General features: G+C 51.8%; 1 protein-coding gene across 1 annotated transcript in view; it reads right to left on the bottom strand.

Annotated features, from left to right (window-relative positions):
- Window positions 1-27528, bottom strand: part of SLIT3 (slit guidance ligand 3) — a 624276-nt gene that overhangs the window by 73784 nt on the left and 522964 nt on the right. The window contains exons 15-20 of the mRNA XM_081232840.1: window positions 19031-19181; window positions 17751-17825; window positions 10249-10392; window positions 9359-9502; window positions 6507-6670; window positions 5286-5418 (exon numbers count right to left, since the gene is read on the bottom strand). Of these exons, the coding sequence (XP_081088966.1) occupies window positions 5286-5418; window positions 6507-6670; window positions 9359-9502; window positions 10249-10392; window positions 17751-17825; window positions 19031-19181 (811 nt within the window). The remainder of the gene's footprint in view (window positions 1-5285; window positions 5419-6506; window positions 6671-9358; window positions 9503-10248; window positions 10393-17750; window positions 17826-19030; window positions 19182-27528) is intronic.

Here is a 27528-nt window from a genome sequence, read left to right as displayed (position 1 = left end):
CACTGGCCCTGCCCCTCATCAGGGGATGGCGGTGGAGGGGCAGGCATCTGAGGGGAGGCTGCCAGCTCTCTGCTGGGCAGGTAGGCTGCAGGCATGGCGGGATTCCGAGGTCTATGCAGGCTGAAGGAGGGGAGACAAGCCGTGCTACGCCGCCACCTGGTCACCTGCAGGAAGTGCTTTGTGGATGAGTGGCTTGGAGGGAAGCTGGGAGGCAGAAGTTGGATGAATGCGCAGGGCTGCTGGGGAGGCGCTGGTCCAGAGAGCATCTCTGCTAGAGGGAGACTAATTAACCCCAGGGGAGGGAGCAGCCTGCAGGAGTCTGGCCTCAGCCTGGCAGCACTCTCTCACCCTCTTCCGCTGCTCGTTCTCTGACTCTCTCTCGTTTGTTTGCTACAATTACTTAGCAAACTTGAGGCATCTAAGATGAAACCCAGGATAAAACACCGAAACCCCAAGTCTCCTTGCTGGGGTGTTTTTAGAAGACCCTGTGGCAAGCACATCGGAGGCTGGGCCTATGGCTTGGGCTTGCTGTGTGGCTTGAGGTATGTTACTCAACCTCACAGACAGCACAATGACAAGGACAATAACAAAACCCAGACAAAATTCACCGGCATTAGCTGAGGTGTACATGCCAGTGCTTTGGGAGAAAGACGCTCGTCCGTTATCTCCTTTAATCCTCTGGTGTTGGGGGGTGTATTTTGCTGGGTATATTTGTCCATTTCGTTGGCAAGACCACTGAGGTGCAGAGAGGTATAAACAGTAAGCTCAGGAGCTGGGGTCTAAACGCAGATCTGTTGGACTCCAGAGCCCGAGAAGTCAGCCCTATGCTGCTTCACCTCTCCACTCTGTGTCTCTCATTTTCACTTTTGGCCGCCTCAGCCCAGGAGGATATGCTCTACTCTGTAACTGATTTGCTAACCCTCACTAGAATGTAAGCTGCACGAAGCTGGGTGTTTTGCCAGTTTTGTTTCCTGCTGTATCCCGGAACATAGTATGCTCAGCTCAGCTCATGGTAGGGCCTCAAGTATTTGTTGAATGAATGAATGAATGAATGTGGTGAACGGCTGTTCACAGGACCTTGGATTAAAAAGGCAAAAACCTACAGTGGTGTCAAGGAGTGCCCTTGGCCTGGCCTAGCTCCATCTGCAGGGCAAGCCGTGCTCCACAAATGCATGCACTTGCTAAACAGTTGAATAAATGCACAAACGACCACTGGGATTCAGGGATGCTGACAGCATCCTCATCTGACACAGGGAGGTTCAGGACCCTGGACGATGGGCAACATGACACAGATGATTCTGGAGCCTACCATGCCAGTCTCCCTGGGCTCTAGCCTGGCTCTGGTTAGGACTATGCTGATTATATCGGCCTCTCTCCCTGCTTAAAATCCTTCCCTGTCTTCCACTGCTTGTTGGAGAAGGGCTACCCAACTCTTGCTCAAATCCTGCAAAGCCTTCTGTGGTCTGTCCTGTACCAGTCAGGATTCTCCAGAGAACCAAATAGGAAATACGAATATATTACATATACACATATATTAATACACACACATATGTAGAGAGAGAGAGAGAGAGAGAGATGAAGAGAGAATTTATTCTAAGGAAGGTCAGGCAGGCAGACTTGAAATTCAAGCAGGACTTTTATGTTACAGTCAGGAGGCAAAATTCCCTCTTTTCCAGGAAACCTCAGTTTTTTGTTCTTAAGGTCTTCAGCGGATTTTATGAGGCCCACCTCCACATTAGAAAGGGTGATCTCCTTTACTTCAAAAGCCAGCTGACTGTAGATGTTGATGCATCTACAAAGTACCTTCACGGCAACATCTAGCTCATGTTTGCCCAAACAACTGGGCACCACAGCGTGGCTGAGTTGACACACGAAATTAACCCTTGCAGTCCCTGCCTGCCTCTCTGGTTCACCTTACAGCAAACTCTCCCTTGACCTCTGGCTCCACCTCCACTGACCTTACCCCTCCTCGAACGCCCCACGCTTCCCTGATACCATCCCCCGCACCCCCTGGGGACATCCTTTACGTGAATTTGTGATGATGAGGCAGAACCATGTCTGTTTTGCTCACTAGAGCATCCTTGTACACTAGCGGGCAACAGTAGATGTTCAGGAAACATCGTCTGTGTGATGAAGACCCCAGAACTCCCCAGGTGCTGTTGCATTTGGCACTGCGGAGCCAAGTGGGAGCTGCGAGGGAGCTGTTTTAAGTGCAGAATGTCCCTGGCGACCTGGCATCGAGGCTCAGAAGATGTGGAATCAAAAGGTTTCACTTCAGAAATGCAGACGTGGTTGTGTGGGAAAGCGCTCTTTGTAGGAAGCCCTTCATGAACACTCTGAACTCCAACGTTGCCTCTAGCCTGCAGCCCAGGCCCCGGAGGGACCCCTTCAGAAGACTGCACTCTTGCCCTGCCAGCCTTAGAACTACTAGAGCATTTCGAGCAGGTCAACCTTTGCGTTGATCTGCATTTAAATGCTCTGTTTCAGCCCCAGCGCAAGCACACGAGGACACGGCTGCCTCGCACGAAAATCCACACGGAGCGTTGAATGGATTGTTCCCCATTTCTGTTTCGAGCTTTGTGGTGCTGACGAGGGCCGCACAAAGAATTCTTCGACCTACTGAATGGTGAAGGAGCAGGAGGGCAGCCACCTTCCAGGAGCCCCAACTCCAAGCCAGGAGTCCGACTGGGGGCCTGGGGTGATGCACGGGCAACTCCGGAGTCAGGCAGCTGAGCCTCATATTCTGGCTCCACTAGCTAATAGCTGTGTGACCTTGGGCAAATTAATTACCCTCTCTGAGCTTCTGTTTCCTCATCTGTAAAATGACGTTGATAATAATCACCACCTTGAAGTGATAATGAAGATTAGATGAGACTTTCTGTGGAAAGCCTTGGAGCGGTGCCTGGCTCTAGTATCTTTGAATTATTCAATACAGTTTGAGTATATATATACATATGTATATACTTAACCTCTCTGAGCTTGCATTTCATCTGTTTACACGCACAGATACATTCATACATATATGTACACACACATACATCTCCCCACCCCTTCTCAGTGAATTAAACTTAGTTTTGTTTTGTAAGTTGGCAGCTCTGCCCGAGATAACTAATGCAGCCAAGGGAGCTGGAAAGCCAGTGTTGGAAACACTGAATCTGGACCCAGCCAGTGTCCCTGAGCAAGCGACCTCCAAGCCCCAGTTTCCTGGGCCTGCCAGCTTCCACTTTCTCTGGCGTCTCTTTTCTTGCCTCCCTCTCCCCTCCAGGAGATGGTCTGGGAACAGGGGTGAGGGCTGCCCTCCTTGGCGAGCTCTGGAACCCACGTCTGGCACAGGGAAGCACCATCATTTCCAAAGCAGGAAATCAGGTCTCCTCCCAAAGCTCTGAAGTTTACCTTATAATTACGGCCAATTATCTTTGCCATTTCAATCTGTGTTTCATGAGCTTTGGGGAAAAGCATCCGAGGGCCTGTTTTCATGGCATTTTCTTCTCTTTGACACGTGACACTTGGCACTCAATTAGCCCAGGAAGGAGGCATGTACCTGGGTCACTTCCTGCAGTCCCCACCCCAAGCCCAGCCCAGCCGGGAAAGGGCGTGGAGCTCATGCACATCTCTGAGGGCACGGCCCCAGCCCAAACCCAGGGCTGACAGACTTTTTAGCGACTATCCCGACTTTTCCTTCTTTCCCTTGGGCTGGCAGCCCTTGTTACAGCCTCGCTGAGTGTCAGGAGACGCCGGGAGCTGTAACACACACCCAGGAACCTCTCAGCCATTCTAGACCAGAGCGTGGTCAGCTTCCACCCCATGAGGCACTGGCAAGAGCCAGAGGGCGTGTGCTAAGCTGGCTCAGAGGAGGGGTGGTGCCTGGGGTCCGGGCAGAGAGGGCCAGAGTGAGAGGTGGGCGGTGGCGTGCCCCGGCCGGGCCCTCTGGGTTTCCGCCAGCCCCTCTCCTGGCCTGCGCCCTCCCAGCACACAGCCTCAGCTCGGGCAGCCTCCCTCCCTTCCCATCATCCGCTCCTTGCCCTTTAGATTCCAGCTCCACCCGCACCGCCCTCCCCAGAGCAGCTTTCTCCAATCTTCACATCGAAGTCAAATCTCCCTACTTTCGGATGTCATAGCAACCTTGATTCCTCTTCTTTGTAGTGCTTTTCACGGCTGCCATGTCACATGTGCCTCTGAGATGATCGAGTGAATGTCAACCTCCCCCACTAAACCGTGAGCCCACGCATGGAGGGGTCACGCCTGTTTTGTGTACCACTGTCTCTCCAGTGTTAGCAGAGTGCCTGAGGCAAGTGGCACCCGACAAATGTGTTGAGTGAATGAATGGGAGACTGAACGTGGCTTGCATGCCTGTGCCAGTGTGTGGTGCTCACCTGGCCGCAGCTGCTGTGCTCCTGGGACATTCTCGAGAGGCCTCCCTGCCTGTGGGACTCTTTGAGCTTCCCCGGGGGCAGAAATAACGTTCTATCCACAACAGTAAGAGCCCTTCAGGAAGAGAAGGGCCTCTCTTTCATTTAACTGGGAGCTTCTGGGGCAGGAGGAACCCCTGAGGAGTTAGTGTCAGGAGCTTGGGCTATGGAATAAGAAGGCTCCTGGGTGGAGAGTGAGCAGAACCCAGAACTAAGATCTCATCTGTAAAATGGGTGGGTTTTTTTTTTTTTTTTTTTTTTGCGGTACACGGGCCTCTCACTGCTGTGGCCTCTCCCGTTGCGGAGCACAGGCTCCGGATGCGCAGGCCCAGCGGCCATGGCTTACGGACCCAGCCGCTCCACGGCACGTGGGATCTTCCCAGACCGGGGCACGAACCCGTGTCCCCTGCATCGGCAGGCAGACTCCCAACCACTGCGCCACCAGGGAAGCCCAAAATGGGTGTTTTTAAGGTAGAACAGGAACATATTTGTAGAAGTGGTTGGTAAGCCATAGTGCCTGTGGGCCCATGTTCTGACGATTATCCTGTGCTGTTTCTGGTGTCAGACTGAGGGACTATGGGGGAATCTAGAAGGCAGGGTGCAGAGCAGGGGACTGGGGGTGATAGAGAAAACGAGACAACAGCCCTCCCACTTGTATTCTGGATACTCGTCACCTGCCAGGCAGAGGCTTGGGGAGGGGAGCTTCCTGTCCCCGTGTGCAAGCTGCCGCCTGCCCCCTGCTGAGGCTCTGACACCACCTTGCTGGGACCCATTCAGGTAGGGCACCCCCAGGCTGTCTTGCTTGCAGGGGTGAAGTGTGACGGATGCCCGTAGTGGCAGGATTACAGGGTGTCAGTGGTGGTGGGGGGTACTTACAGCTCCGTCACGTCCTTGGGGATGCCTTTGGGGAGGGTGTGGAGCCCCTTGTTGCTGCATCGCACCACCGTCTCCATGCAGGTGCACTGCTCGGGGCAGCGCGGCCCCAGCTGGCAGCTGCTCTCATCATTGCCTGTGGAGACCCGGGGAGTGAGCATGGCGCAGGTGAGCGAGGTCCATTCCCCGACCCAGCCGCCTGCAGGAAAGGGAAGCCCTCCGCTTCAAGCCAGAACTGGGAATGAGGAGCTTGCTGGTCTTATCCGTGGTTGGAAGGGAAAGAAGATGCACCTGGGCTGGGGAATAGGGCTGCCCATCCTCTACCTCATTTAACATAAAACAAAGACGCTAACAACTTGATTAACCAGGTGTTAGCTATGGAAGAGGTTACTGTTAACCAGATCTGGATAAGGCAAATTGACTGAAGGGGTGGTCGGGGTAGGGGCAGGGCCCTATCTACTCCCCTCCTTCTCCTCCCTCTCTCCACACCTTCCACTATACAATCCCTCTGGCGTGGTCAATGTGTCCCCAGCCCCCATTTATACCTTAACCTCAGTTAATCTACAAACCAGTTCATCCATCCATCCTAAAGTTGACCAAGTAAAACCTGTGCTGGCTTGAATTTATGCAAACAAATATGCCCTCTGGAATCCTGACACTCAAAGCCTTGAATCTTCAAGTATTCGTACTGCCTAGCCAGTGACAGGAATTTCCCAGAAGCTCATCTTGAAGTCTGTTTCCCATGAGCACATACTCTCAGCCTCGTGATGATGCAGGCAGGAAAACTTCGGCCCAGGGCTCCCACGTACAGTTGTGTAGGTAGCGTACTGCACAAGGGTGCCCCACCATCTAATGGGCGCCAACCTCACTGTGGATACGGCAGATTAAGATATTTGGTCCAACAGTGTCTTCACAGATGGCTGTAAAGTATCTCGTTTTAACAAAAGCAGTATATTATGACAGATTTCTGACTGATGGAGGTCAAATGTCTTTAGAAAGAGGTACCTGTTCTTAATTTGCACGACAGAGCCATGTGGGCTAGAAGCAGGCCTGCAGAGCCCTTCAGAGCTCAGGCTGCATGCTGAGGGCAGAGGAGAATCAGATCTCGGCGGGGGGGTGGGGGTGGTCCTGACCTGCAGTTACCGCCTGCCCGCACCTCTTTTCTCTTGTAGCTTCCTTGTCTTCCCAGGTGTTGCTCCCCTGCCCCGCCCCCAGCCTTCCTACCTTCACAGGTGAAGTCCTGGATGGCCACGTCCTGGATGGGAATCTCCTTGAGGAAGAAGGGCTTCTGGCACCGGGGGTTCCCACTTACGATTCGCCTCTTCCTCAACCACTTGCCGAGCCAGGCCAGGTGGCAGTTGCAGTTGAAGGGGTTGGACAGAAGGTTTCTGGGAGGAGAGAAGGGCCGTCTCTGAATGGTTAGCCTCTACCCTTGTCCCGTGGGAGCTGGTCCTGGGATCCAGGTCTGCAAGCCTAGGGCCTGGCTCTCCAGGCAGGTCTGCTTCCGGTTCAGGGGAAGGAGAAAGGACGAAGGAGGTAGAAGGTCTGGGAAAAGGAAGGCAGGCTCTCTTCTAAAACCCGGAGGCAGTCTTTGCAAGGGTCTCCTTCCAGACCTCGGCGGACGGACGCAGTCGCCGCCATGCCCTCCTTCGTTTGATGAGCTCCAGCTGTGTGAACTGCCTCAACTCCTCCGCAGGGATTTTCTGACACTTAGAGCCTTCACGTGTGCTGCTCCTCCGGCCGGGGATGAATTTCTCTACGGGGTGCCTGGCTGGCCCCTCCTCTTCCTTCAGCCCTCAGCTTAAATGACCCCTCCTCCAAGAAGCCCCTCATCTCCAGGGAAATGAAAAATGCTGCCCTGTCCTGTTCTCCCCACTCATTTCCTCCACAGTATCCATCCGAGCTGGTAACGCCTCCCTCCTTGGACTCTCAGTTCCCGGAGGGGAGGGACCAGGTCTGTCTGTCCTGCTCTGGGTCTCCAGGAACTAGTAGGACATTGGCATAGGCACTTTATATGAATCTGTCAGATGCAGTGATAGGACAGGTGGAGGGCTGAGGGCAGCTATCACTTTCTGAGGGTTTTCTAGAGGACAGGAACCGGGCTGAGCGCTTTATAAATCCATTTTCTCATTCAGACTTGTCACGGCAACCCTAGGAAGGAGGGGACAGTATTCTCATCTCACAAATGAGGAATGTAAAACTTAGGGAGGTTACAGAAGAGGGCTGGAGAGCCCTTGAGGGGCTGCGGTTTGACATGGCAATGAAGGGCTTGGGAGTCAGTCCTTCCTGGGGTTGATTCTGGCTCTGACGCTCAGTAGCTGTGAGGAGGTGGGCAAGTTCCTTCCCCTGTCGGAGCTGGTTTCCTTCATGCTTTGTGACTCTAGCCCTCTTGGCATCTTTAGTGTCTTTGGATTCCCAGTGCAGAGGTGTCCAGGAGGGGTGAGAAGTAGGCTGAGATAAACCAACCCACCCATGCTAGTTCTAACCCAGTGTCCTCTATCTTCATGTCACCCATTCATTCAACTCATCCACTTATTCAACCATTATATAATGGGCCAGGCTTAGTGCCAGGCTCAGGTGTAGCCCCTGAGGATAGAGGCGTGAACAAAACAGTCATATATCCTTCCTCCTTCATCCCTCTGGAACGTATGCTCCAGCTGATGGGAGGCAGACAATATGTAATTAACAACAAAAAGTATAGTAGATGTTAGGAAATGGTCAGTGCTATGGAAAAAATGAGAAGAGCAAGGCTGGAAGAACTGGGGGTGATGGCAGAGGGGTGGAACGGGGCTGAGGCAACTGACATTTGAGCAAATAATAGAAGGAGGGGAGGGAGCCAGGGGGAGGGCTTTCCAGGTAGTGCGAACAGCCAGTGCAAAGTTCTAAGGTGGAAGTGGGCCTGGGGTGTGCGCAGGCCAGTGAGGCCAGTGGGGCTGGAATGCAAGGAGGTTCTGAGGGGCTAGATGGCATGGGGCCTTTAGGACGTTCTGTAACTCTGGCTTTTATTGCCAGTGGGGTGGCTGTATGGGAGCATGACCACGGGCAGCAACAGGAGATGCAGCAATAGCCTTTCTCTTCTGTCTCCCAAAGGGTCTTTGGAGAAGGGAAGGGAGGGAAAAATGAACCACCAACTAAGGGTAACAGAGCCACACAGAAATACTATGAGAAACCATAAAAGCTAACATGTGCTGAGTACTTTTTATATCTCAGGCCCCTGCTGTGCATTTTACCAATATTAACAAATTCAGTCCTCATAACAGTCCTATGAGGTGGATTATGAGAAGGGACAATTAAAGCACAGAGATGAAGTAACTCTTCCAAGGCACAGAGCTAACAAGAGGTAAAGCTAGGATAGGGACCCAGAAAATTTGGCTCTAGAGTCCAACGCTTTCACCATTATTCTAAACAGCCTCCCTTACCAATACAGTGAATACTGTGGGCAGAAAAATTCATCCAGAAAGCTAGATTCTAACTGGTTCTGATACACATTTAAGCAGTCAGTGACATCATTTTAAAACCCCCTGTCACACGATGTCACTGGCCTGCTTAAAACCCTCTGTGGCTTCCTGATGTGTTTTGGATAAAGACCAAAATGGCCCACGGCAGTCCTGCAGCCTGGCCCTGGTCTCCACTCCAGCCCTGCCCACTCTGTACTACGACCACATTGGACTTTGCTCAGTCCTGCATATCTGCTCTGCTTCAACCTAGCACAGGGCCTTTGCACATGCTCTTCCCGCTGAAAGGAATACACTTCCTGCTTTCACAAACAAGCCAACTCCCACTCACCTTCCAGAGCATAGCTCCAGTGCTCCTCGACAAAGCCTATGCTAGGCTTTCATATCACTGTGGACCTCCCTTCTGTGGCAACTCGCTATGCTGTGAGCTCCAGGAAGGAGGGCCCACGTCTGTGAATCCTCAGTAGCAAACGGTGCCTGGCACGTGGAGGGAGCCTTCCAAGTGTTTAAGTTGACAGATGGATAGATGACCTTGGGCCAAATATAGTAGGGTGTTGTGAGAGGAGAGGGCTGCAGGAGAGGAGCCCTGAATGAGTGCGCCATTGGTCCAGGGGGACTTACATGGTGGACAGGGAGACAAGCGTGGTGAAGGCTCCGGGGGTGATGGTGGTGATCCGATTGTCGTAGAGGGACAGCAGCCTCACTGAACTCAGGCCAGCAAAGGTGTCATTGCTCACACAGCTGATCAGGTTACTCCTCAGCATCCTGCAGGGAGAGGGGTGGGGTGAGCAAACGCAGGTATCATCCTTTCCCTCGTGTGTGTGTGTGTGTGTGTGTGTGTGTGTGTGTGTGTGTTGGGATGCTTTTGGCAATCCAAGCTCAGACCAGTCACATTGCTGAGGTTTGTCCTGTGATAGCTGGGCCTGGGTCCCCACTGGGGCTACCTGTAAATATGTATGCACATTCTTGGCTGCAGATGCTGTATTTACATTAGAAGCAGGTGTCATGCATGTGTACGTGTACATATGTATATTGTATGGTGGTTAGTGTATGTATGTATATTTTGGAGAGGAGAGGGAAGAATCAAGATGTGGCTGTGTGTGCTTATATGCACATGCTTGTTTGTGTATGTGTTTATGCACATGTTGCATGTGTGTCTATATGCCATTTTCATGTACATGTGTAATGCCTATGTTTGTGTACATGTGTGAGTGTGTGCCTGTTTCTGGTATGAATCTATACCTGTGTATACATTAGGGCTAGTGTCTTTTAATGTGTGTGTGTGTGTGTGTGTGTGTGTGTGTGTGTGTGTGTGTTGGGGGTTGCTTAGCATGCTAAGTTCTTTCCCATCCAGGGCTGGGAAATGTCTAGTGTCTCTCTGGCTCCAGGATTCAGCAGGCCAGGACAGCGCCTGGGCCCAGTCCGCTGCCCGCCAGCCCTCACAGCCCCTCTGATGCCCCTGCTCTCCCACCTCCCTCCCTCTGGCCTTGGCCCAGGCCCTGGGAACTTACAAGGTCTTGAGGCCGCTGAGGCCACGGAACACGCGCCCATGCACTGTTTCCAGCTGGTTTCCTGTCAGCATCAGCTCCTGCAGGCTGGCCGCTCCATCAAAGGCACCCTCTCTCACCTCCTTGATCTTATTGTTACTCAAGTTTCTGGAAGGAGGGGATAGAACAGGTCAGGACGCAGGGAGGGAATGGCTGGCCTTGCAGCCAGCTGGGGACTCTAAAGTGCCCCCTGGCCCGAGGACTGGCTGGTGGAGGCTCCACCTTGGGCTTCCCGATGTTTGGTCTTCAGCACCTGTGCCTCAGGAAGCAGGGAGCCCAGCCCCACCATGGGGTGTGGATGGGTGGGCTACCTGTGTGAAACAGACTGTGTAGCATTTGAAGTCTTTCAGTACAATTGTCTTTTCAATGCCCTGGGGACTGGCAGATTTCGAATGGTTCTCAAACTTATTTTCTCTCTTCCAAGGATACTCTCACTAAGTAGCGATTCTCAAGAGGAGAGCAGGAGGAAAATATAAAACATGCCTGCTCCCTGTGGGGTGAGGCGTTTGTAGAACCTTCGGCTCTTTCACCATTTGAGATCCCCAATATAAATGGACCCTTTCTAGTTACTACAGTTTGTGCACTTGTTATGTACTAGGCACCATGTGAGGGGTTTGACCAACAGAATCACATCAAATCCTCAAAACAACGCCCATCAGATGGGCATCATTTTTATCATTGTCCTGTTTTATGGATGAGGTGACTGAGGTTCAGAGAGACTAAGTAACCTACCCACAGTCACACAGCTGATAGCACTGGTATCAGAGACCATGATTTCGGGCACACAGAAAAGCCTCCAGTGAACCACTTTTCCCAAGTGAATGTTCCTCTGACAATGTGGATGCCCATCCCTTCTGTGACTGCTCTGCAGAATTCAGGGTTTGGGACGTTGTGTTTTCCTAAGTCGGTTTGGTCCTTTCAAGTCTCCGTGTTGTCATTTCCAATACTGCCCTCGAGCTCTGAGAGCGGGCTCTTCCCTCCGACGCCCAGCCACCACGCGGCAGGCTGCATGGGAGAACTCAGCAGCAAGCACGTCCTGCAGAACTATAGGTGCTGCAAGCAGCAGGGGGTCTCCACAGACCACCCAAATGTTCAGGCCTCAAAGGTAGCCCCAGCTGGCTGGCTGGAGCAGAAGGTGATGGAGTTACAAAAGCTGAGGGAAGAATCCAGCTTCCCCAGCAAACATCCTGGGGGGACCTTGTTCTGTGAACAGGAGACCCGTGGGTGGAGACACAGCTGCTAACTGGCTGAGCACCCTGAGCTTGTTAGAACTGAGGGCTCGGGAGAGATGGACCAGCTGGCCCATTGTACTGCTGGACATACTGAGGCCCAGGGAGGGGAGGCCACTGCTCCTGGTCACAGAGCACTGAAAGGGACACAGCACTCCATGAGCCCCTGGTACTACTGCTTCTCTCAAGTGCCCTCCTTGTGCAGCTCTGGCCTGACTCACGCACCCCTGGGGGTGAAGCCTCCTGTAGGGATGGTTCAGAGCAAGTAAAGTTCAACTGGGCACCCAAGGGCTCGATACAGGTTGCCTGCCTGCCCTCTTCCCAAATAGGGACTGGGTCTGCGGGGGTGGCAGTGCCCACACCTGTGGGCAGGTGTGGAGGAAACAGTTCCCACCCTCGCATTGTCTGCTCCCTCTGTGCTCCTGGTCACGGCCTTCCTCGCCTCCCTCCTCCATCCTGCTGAGAAAACAGGTGCAAATACCCCTCAGAATCCCTCCCCTGAGATCTGACAGAGGTGGGAGATTCTCAAACTGGATTTCTGCTCCCTGCCTGACTCTCTTGCAACTCAGCCGGTCTTCTTATAAATCCTGGTAGCCCTGGTCCACGATAACTCGGAAGTGAAGGCAATACACAGGGGAGACTGCAAATTACCCCCAAGTTCAACATGGGAGAAGAGAGAAAGACTTTCCCAGCAGCTATAACTCATCCAAATGCTGGAGCTTCTCCTCCAGCTTGAGAGAGTTAGGCTTCTTGGGGAACTGAAGTACATGCGGTGGGCAATGAAGATGAGTTACAGCAGCTAGGAAATGGGAGGGTCCCATTTCCTGACATCTTTTTCTTTAAACGAGCAGAATTAACATCACATCACTGTAAGGTTTGTGAACTGGATTTCCTCGGGCTGGGAGAATGGAAAACATAAGGAGAGTGAAAAGGGGGGATAGAATTTTCCAGAAGACCAGACTGCTGATCTCTCTCCATCCATCAAAGCACCACACAAAACTGCAGGCAGCTTGGGCCGGAGGACAGAGAGAGAGCAGCTTGGGGCAAGCGCTCCAGACACAAAACCAGTGCCTCAGGGTTTTGTAAGAGCTCCATCTTATTCTCAGAGCAGTATCTCCCTGAAGATGCCCCAGATCCCAGGAAACCTCCAAATGCAAAACTAAGGGCACTGAGCCTCTCTCCACTTTTTTTTTTTTTTTTTTTTTTTTTTTTTTGCGGTACGCGGGCCTCTCACTGTTGTGGCCTCTCCCGTTGCGGAGCACAGGCTCCGGACGTGCAGGCTCAGCGGCCATGGCTCACGGGCCCAGCCGCTCCACGGCATGTGGGATGTTCCCGGACTGGGGCACGAACCCATATCCCCTGCATCGGCAGGCGGACTCTCAACCACTGTGCCACCAGGGAAGCCCCTCCTCTCTCCATTTTTGTCTCTGCAGACCCACCTGAGGGATTACGGCTTCATCATGGCTTTGACTCCAGTGAGGATGGGGATCTCACATCTGAAAGGAGCCAGCCTCATAAACTCCCACCCCAGGCCAGGGCTGGTTCAGAGTGGTCCACGGCAGGACAAACCCAGCGCTCGGCCACGCTGCCCTGGCAAACTGCTGGGTGTACCTTTCAGAACCTGTTCTCATTCTTCCCAAGAAACACCAAGGCCCCTGGAGGCTGGGGGATTCATCTCTGGAAAGCCTGAGTCTGAAACGGCGAGCCTGGACTTCTTCTAGGTCTCTGTCTCTTCAGGTTTGTAGGACAGCCCATAAACTCTGGCAACAGAGAAGCATCTGTAATCCTGTTTAAAAGTCCAGTCCTCAATGGAAATACAGTTGGGAAAGAGCTAAGTGGAGTTTTCTGGAAGCCGAGGATACCGGGTCATGATTGAGCAGCACACTGGCACCCTGTCAGGTCGGGGAGGTCCTGTCTACCTCCCTTATGGACCTCTCCGGCCCCCTGAGGTGGAAATTCTACTTCGAGCTAGGGTTACAAGCTCAAATGTCCACAGGGTCCAGGCAGGTGACCTAAAATTGGAAGCAAGCCCAGTGGGGACGGCAGTGATCAGGAAAACACGTGCCCCAGCTAGGGGGCAGCCGTTCCTCAGCTCAACTCAACTGGAGCCGTTTGGGAACATGGGCTCAGTTTTGCCAGATCCTCTGATTTTTCCCAAAGGTGCTAGAAATCCACATTTATTTTTCTGTGGAAACTCCTGATTTTTTTTTTTTTTTTTTTTGCGGTACGTGGCCCTCTCACTGTTGTGGCCTCTCCCGTTGCAGAGCACAGGCTCCAGACGCGCAGGTCCAGCGGCCACGGCTCATGGGCCCAGCCGCTTCGCGGCATGTGGGATCCTTCTGGACCGGGGCACGAACCCGTGTCCCCTGAATCGGCAGGCGGACTCTCAACCACTGCGCCACCAGGAAGCTCAAAACTCCTGATTTTTAAAAGAGGGCAACTACTTCTTATTAAAAACACAACCCTCATGGACCTAGAGTCTGACATACAGAGTGAAGTAAGTCAGAAAGAGAAAAACAAATACGGTCTGCTAACACATATATACGGAATCTAAAAAACAAAAAAACGTTCTGATGAACCTAGGGGCAGGACAGGAATAAAGACGCAGACGTAGAGAATGGACTTGAGGACACGGTGGGGGGGGGGAAGGGGAAGCTGGGACGAAGTGAGAGAGTGGCGTGGACATATATACACTACCAAATGTAAAATAAATAGCTAGTGGGAAGCAGCCAAATAGCACAGGGAGATCAGCTCGGTGCTTTGTGACCACCTAGAGGGGTGGGATAGGGAGGGTGGGAGGGAGACGCAAGAGGGAGGGGATATGGGGATCTATGTATAAATATAGCTGATTCACTGTTATACAGCAGAAACTAACACACCATTGTAAAGCAATTATACTCCAATAAAGATGGTAAAAAAAAAAAAAAACAACACACAACTGCGACCACCAAATCCACCCATGGGATTTGATTTTGGCTAGAGGGGTGCTAGGTTTCAGCTTCTGCTTGAGATGCTCCTTCAGTGTAAGAAGTGACCTGAAAGTTGGCCCAAGAGAGGCCGTGACCCCACTCTGAATGGGTCACCTGAAAAGCTACCTTGAGTTACCACAGTCCTAATAACCTTTGTGGGGAACAGCTCACACCTCTTTTTGCATCCCTTAGTGATACTTATGAAATCTCATTATTCCCGCATGACAGGAAAGGGGCACAGAGGTTGAGAACACTCTGGAAAGGCACCGCAGAGTCCAAACTCCTGGCTGTGTGTCCACTCCCCTCTGCCTCCGTGCCCTGTCGGGGTGCCGCCATCCAGACTGTAACCTTAGGGCCCTGGCTCCACAGTCCCTGAGGAAGCTGAGCAGCCTCAGTCACAGGCACTGCTGGCTTTAACCACCCTGATGGGCAGAATTCCAGCTGACCCGTCACCTCATGGGAGTGTAGGGGTGGTGATGGGTCCTAGCAAACAAGGACTGTTTACTTAAAAAGAGTTGCCATCAAGTTATTTTAAATAAGTGGTTGCAGCTGGTGGTCTTTGGGACCAGATCTGCCCTACTGGGACATGTGCTTGGTTGGCTGGCACCATATGTATATGGACTTAGGCACACACACGTGCACACGCATGCGGTTACTGCCTTCAGATAGTGCGTGTGTTCCCCAGCTACTCTGCACTGTCACCACTCCTGGCTTGATTTTTAAACTTGGACGGGTTACTTTCTGTGTTTCAGCTTCCTCATTTGTAAAATGAAGCAATCTCAAAGCTGTTTTGTTTTTCTTGGTGAGGGGTAATTGCTTGGATATCAGCAGAGTCTGGCACACAGAGTAAAGCGTTGAGTAACTGTTAGTCGCCATTATTATTATTGCTGCCTTGCACCCATTCCCTTTCCACAGGGGGTCCTGAAAGCATCTGAGTTTGTAACTCCTGTTTTAAATGTCTAGCCATCTGCTCTGGGTCACGTGACCCAGATGTCCTCTTTCTGTCTTCCAGCACCTTCTCACCGCAGTCCCATGGACAGAGTCCATGTCTTTCCCCTTATCTCTCATACTTACTTCTGATCCTCATCACACCTTACAAGGAAGGTGGACTTGTTTCTATTATGAAAGGCCCAGAAAGGCTAAGGGCATTCCTAGGGTCACACAGCAGGCGGGGGGGCAGAGCTGAACTCAGAACAACGGCCGGCCTGCCTGTTCTTCCGCCACACCTGGATCTCCGGCTGCTCCCGTGAAGGGAATATTTGGCAGCTCTGACCTTCCTTCCAGCATGGCAGATGCCGGGAGGAACTTAGCGACATCTGCCCCTTTTGGTGAGGACTCGGCCTACATTTTGCCACAGTCTGCACCACTCCCTTTTGTAGCTTGGATGCTGAGGCTGGGAGTTGGCTGCAACTTATCATTGCATTTGTGCTGTTGTTTTTGTTGGTGTACAGAAACAGTTCTTCATACTCAGGTCCCTGTCAAAACTAGGAAGATGAAAGACTCAGAGTGTTTGAGTTTCACCTAAAATGGGAGAGCGCATATTTCTTCATGGAAGCAAAGACTACTTGATCCTGTTTACTGTGCAAATGTGCACTTGGCCAGCTTTACTTGTTTTAATACATGCCTTATCTCCATGCGCATGTATATTTGTTTGGAGGTTAAAAAAAAGTATGCATTTTCGGAGGTTGAATTTAAAAGGACATCTCCTGGCAGGTGATGGGTGATGTCTGTGCTGGGTTCCTGAAGCTAGAGGTGGGCCTGACCACTCGGACAGCCATGAACCTCACCAGGACCCGCGTGTGTCCTCCCTCTGCTGCCCCCTCAGTTACAGTGCTCTCCACTGCTCCCAGTTACAGAGTTGTCCCCGAGGCCATGGCCAAGGTGGCAACTGTGGGCAGGGAGGGAATAGCACTGATGCGATCCAGATGCTGCCCAGGGCAGGGGAAGGTCTCTCTCCTTCTTGCCTGCAAGGGACTGATGGGCGGAAGAGTGGAGAGCAAAATAAACTAAGGGTTACAATGAATTCTCATTATTCATCGTGGTTAAGCTCTACGAAGTCACTGGGCAAGATGAATTAGTGAATGCTGAACCACGGCTCCTAGGGGAGCCTGTGCTCACCATTTTCATGAACCGATCAATACCTAACCTTGTTTGATACATGTTTCTGTTTAAAGACATCTTATTGAATATATATCGTTGATTTACTTACATTGCCCTCACAGCCAACAGCACTATAACTCTTGCCTGAACAAAGCTTATGTAACACGTATTTTCTCCGTAAGGCACATCACAGCCTTCCTATCCTAGCTTAGGATCACTAGACAGCCCTCCAGTGTTATGCTACGGGGCCATTTTAAACAGTGAAATCACCCACAAAAGCACAAACATGCAAAAAAAGAAATGTGGCACTAAATATATTGTGGACTGGACACTTGTTTACAGTCTGGGAGCTGAAACAAGAAATCAGAACGTGGCCTTGTTCGATTTCAGCTGGGGACATGCATGTAGGGGGACTCAAAGTTTTTGCTGCCCTGTCTATGTATATGAATGACCATGAAAGCCCTGCGCGTATTGATTCTGAGATTACAAATAAATGTTAGTGAGGAAGCGAATCAGCACATACAGGGTCTATGAATGAGGCTTGACCATTTCCCTTTGTTCCAGAGGCAGACTCCAACCCTGGGGCCGGGACATGTGGAGGATGGGGTGGGAGTGGGGAGCAGAGAGCAGAGTCAAGGAGAAGGGAATTAGACGGCAAAGAGCCCCCTGTCCGTGCTGGTACCTCTGCTGGCACACCTGGGGAGGGAAGCGGAGGGGGAAGCAAGGCCAGCTGTGCACCAGTGTGCTTACAGATGAAGGAGGTGAGGCAGCTGTGGCGTCTCCGCTCCAGTGTGTCTCAACCATGAGGAGGCCTTTAGGGTCCATCTAAAAACAGACCTTCTGACTGTTACCTCATGAAAATTACCAAGTGATGTGCACCCTAGATCCCCACGTCCCGTTGCTGGTCCTCACCTGAGTCCCTCCGACCACCCACTGGGGTAGACATTGGGTGTGGGGTGGAGGATGGGGGTGAGCAAGGATGGGGTGAGGGTCAGGGATGGTGCAAAATGCATGTTCTGCCTCTGCATGGCCCTGCCGTACTGTCTTGCTTCCCAGGACGTGCCCATAGCAGGGTCAGGAGACTGGGAGGGGCTGCAGTGGAGGGAGAGGGAGCCGCCCGTGTCCTGGCGTTCTGCTCCAGTTTGCCAAATTCCTGAGACTGACTTACATTTTCCGCAGGTTGGGCAACTTCTTGAAGATACCAGTGGCCTCTAGAACAGATATCTCATTGTCGTTCAGTCGGCTACATGGGAAGCAAGCAGATGAGGCGGTGGGTGAGCTGTGATGGGACAACTCCTCCATTGGTCCCCCATCCCCCCGTGGCCTCAGCTGAATTGCCACCTGGACCTCACTCAGTCCATGGTCAATAGCACCATAGAAACCCTCCGTGTACCCCATCAGCATGGGGGGCCCAGCAGTGAGAGGAGGGGTGTGAGAAGGGGCCAGAAAGGAGAGGAAGACCCTCTGCCGAAGGCGTATTCAACTTTTTGAACGCTCAGCACTTAACAGTCAAGTGCCAATGATTTGCCTTCATTTTGTAGGGGTACCAATGACCACTTAAACCCCCAGGGAGGTTTCCCCAGGTTCTTCCAACTCTCCAAGCCACTCAGGGCTTTCCTGACCACATCCCTCTGCTAAAGGCAGCTCAGGGACTCCACGCCCAACATTCATATAAGCTCAGGGAGAGCAGGCGAAAGTCAAAGATAATAATAATAATAATAATAATAATAATAATTAATAATAATAAAGACCACCATCATTTAGGCAGGGTTTAGTCCATGCCAAGATTCAAGATAAAGTCTGTGCTTGCATCCTCTTACCTAATCTTTGTAACCCCCACAGAAGGTAGGTATCAACACCTCCATTCTATAGCTCCGAATCTGATGCTCAGATCTGAGAAGCAACTTGCCCAACCTCAGGAAAACTGGAGATGACAGGAGTCAGGCCCAGATCCGTCACCCCCCCCACCCACCCATGCTGTCACTGTGAGCTCTGCCACGTCTGGATAAACCAACACGCCTCTTTATTAGCATGGATAACCAGAGGCTCAGATATACCTGATCGTTCTAGCTGTTTTTTCACTTTAGGACAGTCATTTATGCGCTATCCATCTTTCCGGTTATGTTGTAAGCTTCCTAAGGGCTAGGAGGGGTGGTCTGCTTTGTTCACCATGGAAAAGGGTGGGCCTGGCACAGTGCCTGGCCCATAGCGGGTGTTCGGAAAATCTTTGTATCAACAGAATGAATGAGCTGTCTTTATTTGTGAGCAAGCTGTCCCCCGCGTATGCTTGGGGGAGTCTGCCCTTGTCCCGGGACGCAGGGGACACCAAGGAACACCCAGGTGACTGAGCCGGGAGGGGGCTACCTCTAGGAGCCCACACCCACCCTGGCTGGCTCAGGGAGACTGGGCGTGGGGACGTGCAGGGGCTCCCGCCTGGGCAGCACTCACAGGTCGGTGACGTATTCGGGGAGGTGGCTTGGGACACGGGCCAGCTTCTGGTTGGAGCAGTCCACGATGGTGCCCTCGCAGCGGCACCTGTCCGGGCACACGAGGTCCATGAAGCACTCGCTGCTGAACCTGCTGCGGTAATCCTCCGAGCCTGGGGGGCGCCAAAGAGGGGGTGTCAGTGGCAGCCGGTCCGGCATGGGGCGAGGTTGTGGGCACTGGGGGTGGGGAGACACAGGACGGGGGGATGGCCCAGTGACATTGCCCTCATTTTTTGGCCACCTTGCTCTGCCTTCCCTGCACCCCAGCCTCCAGGCTGCTTGCTCTCCCTTTGGTCTTTGTCATTCATCACTTTCCATCTAATGCCACAAGCTCCATGGGCTCTTAAGTTTCTGTGGGTCATGGACCTTTTTTGAGGTCCCTGTACAGAATTTGGTCTACGATTTATGGGGGGTACTTAGTCCATGATGCCCATGATCCACGGACCCTCTAAATATTCATGAGAATCCAAATGAAGAGATTTTGATGGGCTTTTGATGAGAGCTATGCCAGGGGTGGGAATGAGGTCAGGGAAGAGGGTCATAAACTCAGTTGTCTTCAGGAACAAAGCAGGTAATGAAACGATAAAGGGGGCCCAGCACATGGCAATCAATACCCTTGACACCCGGTTTCATTACTGGGAAGCAATCATGAGAGTTGGGGTCCTGGGGAATTGAAGGCCACTGCCTTAACGTTTGGGAATTTGGCTGAGGGTTGCCTGATAATTCTTTTAAAAAAATATTGGTGATGAATTCAAATGTAAAACACTGTAAAGACAAGTACAACTCTTGTGAGTGTTAGACGCACCTGCTGCCTTTGAGAGGAAGCTCTGTTTAACTACAGTGAAAAGCCAGTTCCAATGAGCTAAAAGTAGTTGGAGCTAAGATTAATTTTTGAAATTGAATTTTTCTGGAGGTTACATACACAGTAACGGTAACAGGGCCAGCGATGTACTGTCTTGAGAGATGCCCTGGGGAGCTGCTTTAATGATCAGAAATGATCCCCTGGCTCCTGGGCGAACCTCTGTGAGACCACAAATCTTGCCCGAAATAAAAGGGAAGCTCTGGTTCTCCTATCAGACACGAGCCAGTTGATGGGGGTCGGGTCTCTTTTATTTTCACCTTCAGCGGTTCATCAGCACAATGCCAGGCACAAGAGCCTGGCTCACATTCGTCCAGTGCCTAAATGGGGTGTCCTTAGCACATCAATGGTTCCATACGTGCATACTTCTGCAGTGTTTCAGAGAACGTGAATGCCATTTGTTTGCCTGGCTAGTTGAGGTGGACCTTGGCCATCTTATGTGTATTAGGAGCAGAACAGGGCATCTGCATGCAGTACAGAGGTTTTAGCAATAGAAGGTGTGGATGTGCCCAGGCCTTGCCACTTAGTAGCCTCAATCTCTCCACATGTAAAACGGGAATCACATCATTGCCCCTACCTCACAGGGGCTGTGAAGATCTGAGGGAGATCAAGGCGGTAGAGAGCCTCTGGAAAAGGGTCAAGAGTTGTACAGATGTTTGTGATTCTATTTTTTTTTGAGCACCTAGTGGAACATTTGGCATGTCAGAAGCCATTAAAACATCAGCGTAGTGAGTGGTGAGAGCTGATGTGTACTGAGCCTGGATCACGAGCAGGGCACTATTCTTTGAACTCCAAATGGGTGAGCCCATTAAATCTTCACAACATTCTGAGGCTATTATGACTCCATGTGATCGATGAGGCAACTGAGGCCTGCAGGTCACTCAGGACGTGGCAGAGAAACGAACCCAGGCAGGCTGCTGCCAGGGCCCAGGTGACTAATACTTTGCTTTACTGCAGTTGTGCTTTTGGACAAAACCTTAATCCCAGACCTAGGAATGATCATAAAGTCAAGTTGGTGGAGGTGAATTGAATGGCATTTTCCCTCAGTGGGCTGCAGGGAGACAGGAAGCAGATGTCTCCACTGCCCTCTTAGTTTCTCACTCCTCACGTTTTCTCCCCATGGTAATGCCTGATTGGGGATGGACTTGGCGGGTCTCTGATTCTGAAGTGACATCATCCACCTAAAACAGAAGGTCAAGGCCTGGACCTGTCTCTTTCCCTCTTTGCTCCTTCCCCATTCCCCTCCTTCATCCCACTTTCCACCTGCAGGCTTGTGTGAGCAAAATCCAAGCAGGTATCCCAGGTTTTTTGGGCGGCTCCCTGGTCCAATGCATTATGCAAATTTCTTGCCCTTTGCTTGTCAGCATCCGTCCCACTGAATAACTCTGACCTGGGCTGTTTCCGGCCCCCCACCCGCCGACGTATCAGCATGCTGAGTCCTGGATGAATTTCATCGCGCAATCCCTGCTAGATGACAACCCTCTCTTATTCCCCACGGCGGTTCCCCATGGTGATGGTGTGAAGGGGCTTTTCGTACATATGCATGTATTTTTCCTTTGAGAAGGTGTCTAGGATGGAATCCTTGCAAAGCGGAGAAACCCTGAGTGATCAAAGCCAGAAAGACAGGAGCGAGCTCAGTTTGCACGCTAACATGACGAGCCTGAAGATGTGCACCGGCTGGGCTGCGGCTGGGGACAGCCGCCGATTAAATGCGTTTTCGTTTCAATCAAGGTGAGAGCGTCTGTAGTTAGCAGGAATCGCTCTCTGTAGTATACTTAGATTATAACTGGCCGACCTGTGCAATGGAGCCGCTGACCCATTTTAATGAAATGATTTTGCAATTAGATTCGATGGACTAATGTGTCCTTTCCAACATTTTTCCCCCTGCTGTTTTTGTTATTGCCCTGGTTTGTAACAACGAGGGGGTCGGAGTGTGGTATTTTACATGAGTGGGAGCCAGAAATGTTAATAACGGCGTACATACAAAACTGAAAGAGTGCGTTCCCCAGTCGGAGCCAGCCTGAAATGCCACTTCCATCACTTCATATTTCATTACCCAAACTACTCAGGGTTTCTCAGAGCCATTTTATGCCTAATGCTCATAACTACCCAAAAGTATTTTTAACTTTTCCAGAGCTTTAAAAGTCAATTTCAATCTCAATGCATATTTGTCACTGCCAGAGATACTTAGTAGGAGAGGAGTAACTGAAATAGGCCCTTGCTTCTTCTCTTTAGGGGAGTTCAGACAGGAGAGATCTCGGAGGATTTGAACAAGGGCCATAAAACTAGACGCCGGCTGAAATGGGTCTTGGGAGAGCTGACGTCACCCGGCATCTCCCCTGCTCTTGCCCCCGTAGCCCTCCTCCCCCTTGATGGGCATCTCAGAACGACGACACTCGGGACGTGAGCACAGAGAAATTTCAATAGACCAGGGGAGTGGAAATCCACAGCGATGCGGTTTTATTATGAATCCCTGCCCCGCCGCCACTTCCCAGGAGAGGATGTATGTAATGTTTGGATGGTCACCGGGTTGGGGCAGGTGGGGAGCCAAAGCTCCCATCCTTTGGATGGACCTGGCTGCAGAGGCCAGCGCTGGGCCCAGGATGGCTGCTGTCACGAGCAGTCTGCAGTTTGCATCATCCTCTGGGCAACCAGTTTGTTTAACGGAAGTCACAGATGCACGGTTATCAGAGCACCAAGGACCTGCCAATGCACGTGTCCAGAGTTCTCCTCTTCTACCTCCAATACCCCTAGGTGGGTGGGATGAAAGAAGGAGGAAAGGAGCAGAAAGAGGAACTGGGGTGGGGGGAGAGTAGGAGGCTTGCCGGGGGTCTTCAGCTTGAAAGGACAAGCAAAGGTTATAGGTCGTGAATGGAATCAAGAGAACATTGCTAGGTACACAGTTATCCACTCATCAGCAAAGGCCAGGGGACCAGACACCAGTTGGCTGGAAAATACCAATTGTTTACCAGGAGTTTGGAGATTGGTTGGGCAGACAGCTGTCCTAGTAAGTTCTCCCTGTCAGAGTCTAACATGATTGCAGCTATGTGCCTGGAAGCAGAGGGAAATGGCCATGGCCTGCAGCCGGTCACTGCCTGGTCACAGCCAGCTGCTGGAGGACCAGGGAGGCACCTGTGGAAGGGCACCCTCTGGACCCACTCCCGAAGGCCTGGCCCTGGCATGGTGGCGGCAGTGCCGAGGAACTCAGAACGCCCTCTCTGTTCAGAGGGAAAGGAAATTTCTCTAGGCCCGAGGACTTGTTCTGTACCAAATGGGTCTTGGTATATTCATGCTGGAGGGGAGGAGCCATGTAAACAGGGATGCTTGCTCTCTTTCTCGCTCAAGTCATTTGCTATTAACAGAAGGAAGTTTGAAAGGGAGTGTTATTTTTTTCAACTCCCTATCAAGTCAAGTCAAGGTCTTTTTGATTTTATAACTCAAGGCCATGGGCCTGTCCGCAGCTGGGAAAGCTGAGGATTACAGTTGTAAAGAGAAGCCATGCTGGAGTCCAGTGACCCTGGGCAAGTTAGTTGGCCTCTCTGAGCCTCAATGATCTCATCTGCAAAATGGGACTTATAGGGTTGTTGTGAAAATTAAACAAGGTAATGATGTAAAATAGTTCAGCACCCGGTCTATAGTAAGCACACGAGAAAAGAATTCAGAGAGGTAAATAGGACTCTCCATTCCTCAGCAATGGCTGGGGCCCTGGCTCTGAGGGGTAACCTGAGAGAGAGGAGACAGTGAGAGTCACACATCGCCATGGAAGCCCAGAGCCCAGCTCCTGGCTCAAGCCAGGGCCCTCTCTCACGTGGGACAGGACACACACTCCACGGCATGAACCAACAACACAATCTTCTGGTTACACTGGGTCTAGGATTTATCAAGAAATAAGCAGCATGGGAGGTGCCAAGACGCCCCTCTCTTTATTATCAGAGGCAGTGGGCTTCCGCACAGACCCCACATGGCACTGAACTAGCACCACTGAGGAGCCCAGCACTTTTGCCTCATGTTAACGGTGCTTGGAAGGTCAAGGAAACAGCTTGGACTTTAGGCTGCATGGGGACCAAAGTACTCGTGAGGAGAGGGGGTCAGTTCCAGAAGGACCCTCAGGTTACATCCAGTGTCTCAGACTCATGGCAGTTTCATCATTCTCATGCTCACATTAAGTCCTAATGCTTCCAATAAAGACGGTAGGTGGAGGGTGGGTACCAGCAGTATGAGCTTTGCGTTAACTGCCACGTGGGAAAATGACCTTGGACTGAGACTCTTCCATGAAACAAAGGGCATACGCCTTGGGTACACGTGTCCTCTTCAAGAAGAAAAACAGTGGTGTCTGAGCTCAGACCTAGCTACTTTACCACTTGGCTGGCATCCAGACTAGATGTGGGGGATGGCAACTCCATTTGGGATAGAGACGTGGACGCAGATCTCAGCTTGTCCCCCGTATGCTTCCCCATCCCCATTTCAGCTCAGATCTGCTACCTGGAGGAGGAGGTGCTCTGTGAATCCTTCGAGACTCCCACCCCCCGCCCCCAACCCTTCGTGAGGCTGGACCGAGAGAGGCGGGTCTGGCGGGTGGCGGGCTGCGGTGCTCCAGAGCAGAGAAGAGGTGTCCAGCGGCGGCGGGCCATGCTGCAGGAGAGCGCGGTGCTTTCCGCGGTGCTTGACAGAACCATGTTCCGTTTCCATCATTCCACCACATGGTTAGATCAAGCACAAAGGAAAGCCCCGCGGCGACTGGTCAGAGTCAAGGTCAGGAAGCAGCGTCAGAGAGAGGACAGGAGCGCTCAGAGGAAGCAGCGTGGAGAAGCGGAAGCCGGAGCAGGCCCCCACTGAGCGTGATTAGTACCGAGAGCGGGGTTCCCCAGGAACACGTCCGGAGACAGAAGCCCTACCGCCCTTCACACCCCGCCCCGGGGGAGACACAGGAGGAAGGGAGAAGGACGGGTGGGAGGCCACTGGACATCCCTACTCAGGAGTAGCAGGGCAGAACAGATCCTTCCCAAGGGGAATGATGACCACAAATGTCTGGGATCGTTTCGCAGGCCTGAACTGAGCCTCTGAACCCCACTCAATCACACCATTAGATGTGCCAAGACGTCGGACTTAGCAGAAGCATCTTCTGCATTCTCTGCTGCCTAGGGCCCATCCCATAGCAGAGCTGTTCCATGACAGGCTGTTCCCCCAGCGCCTTCAGTAAAGAGACAGGTCACGGTTCCTAGTGGTCTAGCAAAGCTGCAATGCTCTTCTTTAGAAAAAGCCCCTCTGATGTCTCCTCAGTATCCTTCAAGGCCCCCAGAAACCCTGGCTGACAGATGGTCATCACAGATCAATCAAGGTATAGTAGAGAAGGGGTGTGACATTGAGAGAAAATACATGTTCCTAGCAGGGAGAAAGTCAGGGAAGCCCCAGGGCCCTGGGTTTGGGACTGAGAAACCCACAGTCACAATGATCATGACAAGGAGCCTCTTTCAAACTAAGAAAAGGAAAGAAAGTGGAAGATACCAGACTCTAGGGTCCTTCCTGACTTCCGCCATGACTGTAAACCATGGAGTGGGCTGGGGAGACCAACAACCAGTTGCTCTTGATGCCATGGGCCCAGGGAGGGTGCCCAGCCTTTACACCCTTATCTGCAAAAGCTCAGCGGCCGTTTTTATGAATTTCCACCCAAGCTGTGAAGAGGAGATGTGGGCATCTTGAAGAGACCAGAGTCGGGGCATCTGGAAGAGACCAGACTGGGACCCTCACTGCCCTGCCCTCTGACAGGAGCGATGGGGTCACCGTTCCTCCACAGTGTGTTTTTAGGACAAGATGGTGGCAGCATATTGACGTGTATAGGTTATCTGTGATGACTGACTGGTTAGTCCAAGTCACTCCACAGCTCCGGATCTGGCTCCACCTCTTGCTAAGCCCTCCCATCCGACCGACTAGAGCTGGCCGCTGTAATTTAGACTCAACTCTGCTCTGAGCCCCTCCAGACAGGCAGGGCTCTGCGAACACTCTGGTTTGGGGATTTCGTATTCAAGTTTGATCAGGTCCTCAGCACCAGAGCAGGGAAAATCCAGCCCTTTCATGCCCCTGTCCCCAAGCTTTAAAATTCCCCTCCTTCTCTGGTTTTCTTCAACAGAAAGAAATGGAGGGGCCCAGGAGAAAGTTATCAAGAAACTTCTCAGTATATCAGAAGTCCTGGGTTACAAATCTTGTCCTGAAAATACCACTCTATAATCTTAGATAAGACTTACTGCAGTGTGAGCCTCATTTTCTTCCTCTCTAGCATGGACTGGGTAATCTCTGGGGGCTCTAAAGTTTTGTGATTCCCTGAGAGGTGTCTTGCTCTTTGCCATCTTTGTACAGATGAGGACAGGGAGTACACCACTCTGTACTTTTCACCACCAGTTTCGTCTTGGCAACTGGATCTCCACACACAAAGTCGGGGAGGCATGACGGAAGGCAGACAGCATCTTCCAACCGCCAGGTGCTCCCCCGAGGATGGGCTTGGGGTCTTAGGCAGCCAGATGGTGCCTTTTGAGGAGGCCTTAATCTGATGGTCAGATTACCCCAGCCGGCAGCATTCACCTCTAACCCTATCTTGCTGCCCAGGGCAGCGGATACAGCTGATAGAGGCAGACATGGGAAGCCAGATGCCCAGCCTAAGGAGGGGCTTTATGCGTTGCAAGAGCAGCCCTCAAATTGGCTCCTAATTACATCAGCTGTCTTTGCAATGGGAGTGCTTTTAGGGGAAAGTAAAACGCAGACTTGTTATCTGTCAAATCCAGTACATGTCACCTGCCCCTCCTTCTTTCTACTTGAGCTTCCTGGAAACACAGAGCTTTAGAGCTATGGCTTCTGCATCCCTCAATGCTAAGCAGGTCTGGGCCCCAGTGCCTCTCAAAGCCAAGGCCTTTGGAGTGCACCAGTAGCTAGCTCTCCTGACCTCTCTTGCCTGTAGTTACATAAAATAAGAGCATATAGAATGTTATATGTTAGGATCATCACAGCTCTAACTTTCTCTACCTTTAATAAGAATAATCTTTCTGGTTAGTATTGATGTATAAAAATTTTTTTAGACAGGGTCAATCCAAAAACCCTGTCCCTTTTCCCTATTTGTGTCTTTTTAAAATGTCCAATCATTCCCACCCCACAGAGGAAAAGAAGCCAGGGTTTCTCCAGTGCAAAGATAGGTAGGTAGTGGCATATCTCGAGCTAGAACTAAGCTCTGCTGTTTCTAGGTCTGCTGGCTGCTTTCCTCTTTCTCCTACTGGGTTCTGTCTGTACCCCATCCCCAAACCCAGCCTACAGTCATTCCGAGGCAATGGCTGATCCCTGAGCTGATTCCATCTCCACCCTATGCCCCAGGGTCTTGGCATCAATCAGGATCTCAAGATCATGATGGGACCACCCCCCCCCCCCACCAGCCTCCAGACTGAGGGATCAGGGTTGGCAGATGGCACCCTGCCCTCCTTGGCCTCTTATCACCCCTCTTCTTGGGCACAACTGCTGTTAGAGGTAATTAACTCAGCCCCAGCCAGACATGGGTAGGAAGAGAGGAGGCAGACGGAACAAGAGGTGTAAGTCATGAGGAAAGGGCCCGGGGACAAGAC

Source organism: Mesoplodon bidens, assembly GCF_964165515.1.
Source record: "Mesoplodon bidens genome assembly, chromosome: 4".
Lineage (NCBI taxonomy): Eukaryota > Metazoa > Chordata > Mammalia > Artiodactyla > Ziphiidae > Mesoplodon > Mesoplodon bidens.
This window is presented reverse-complemented; position numbering and strand designations above follow the sequence as displayed.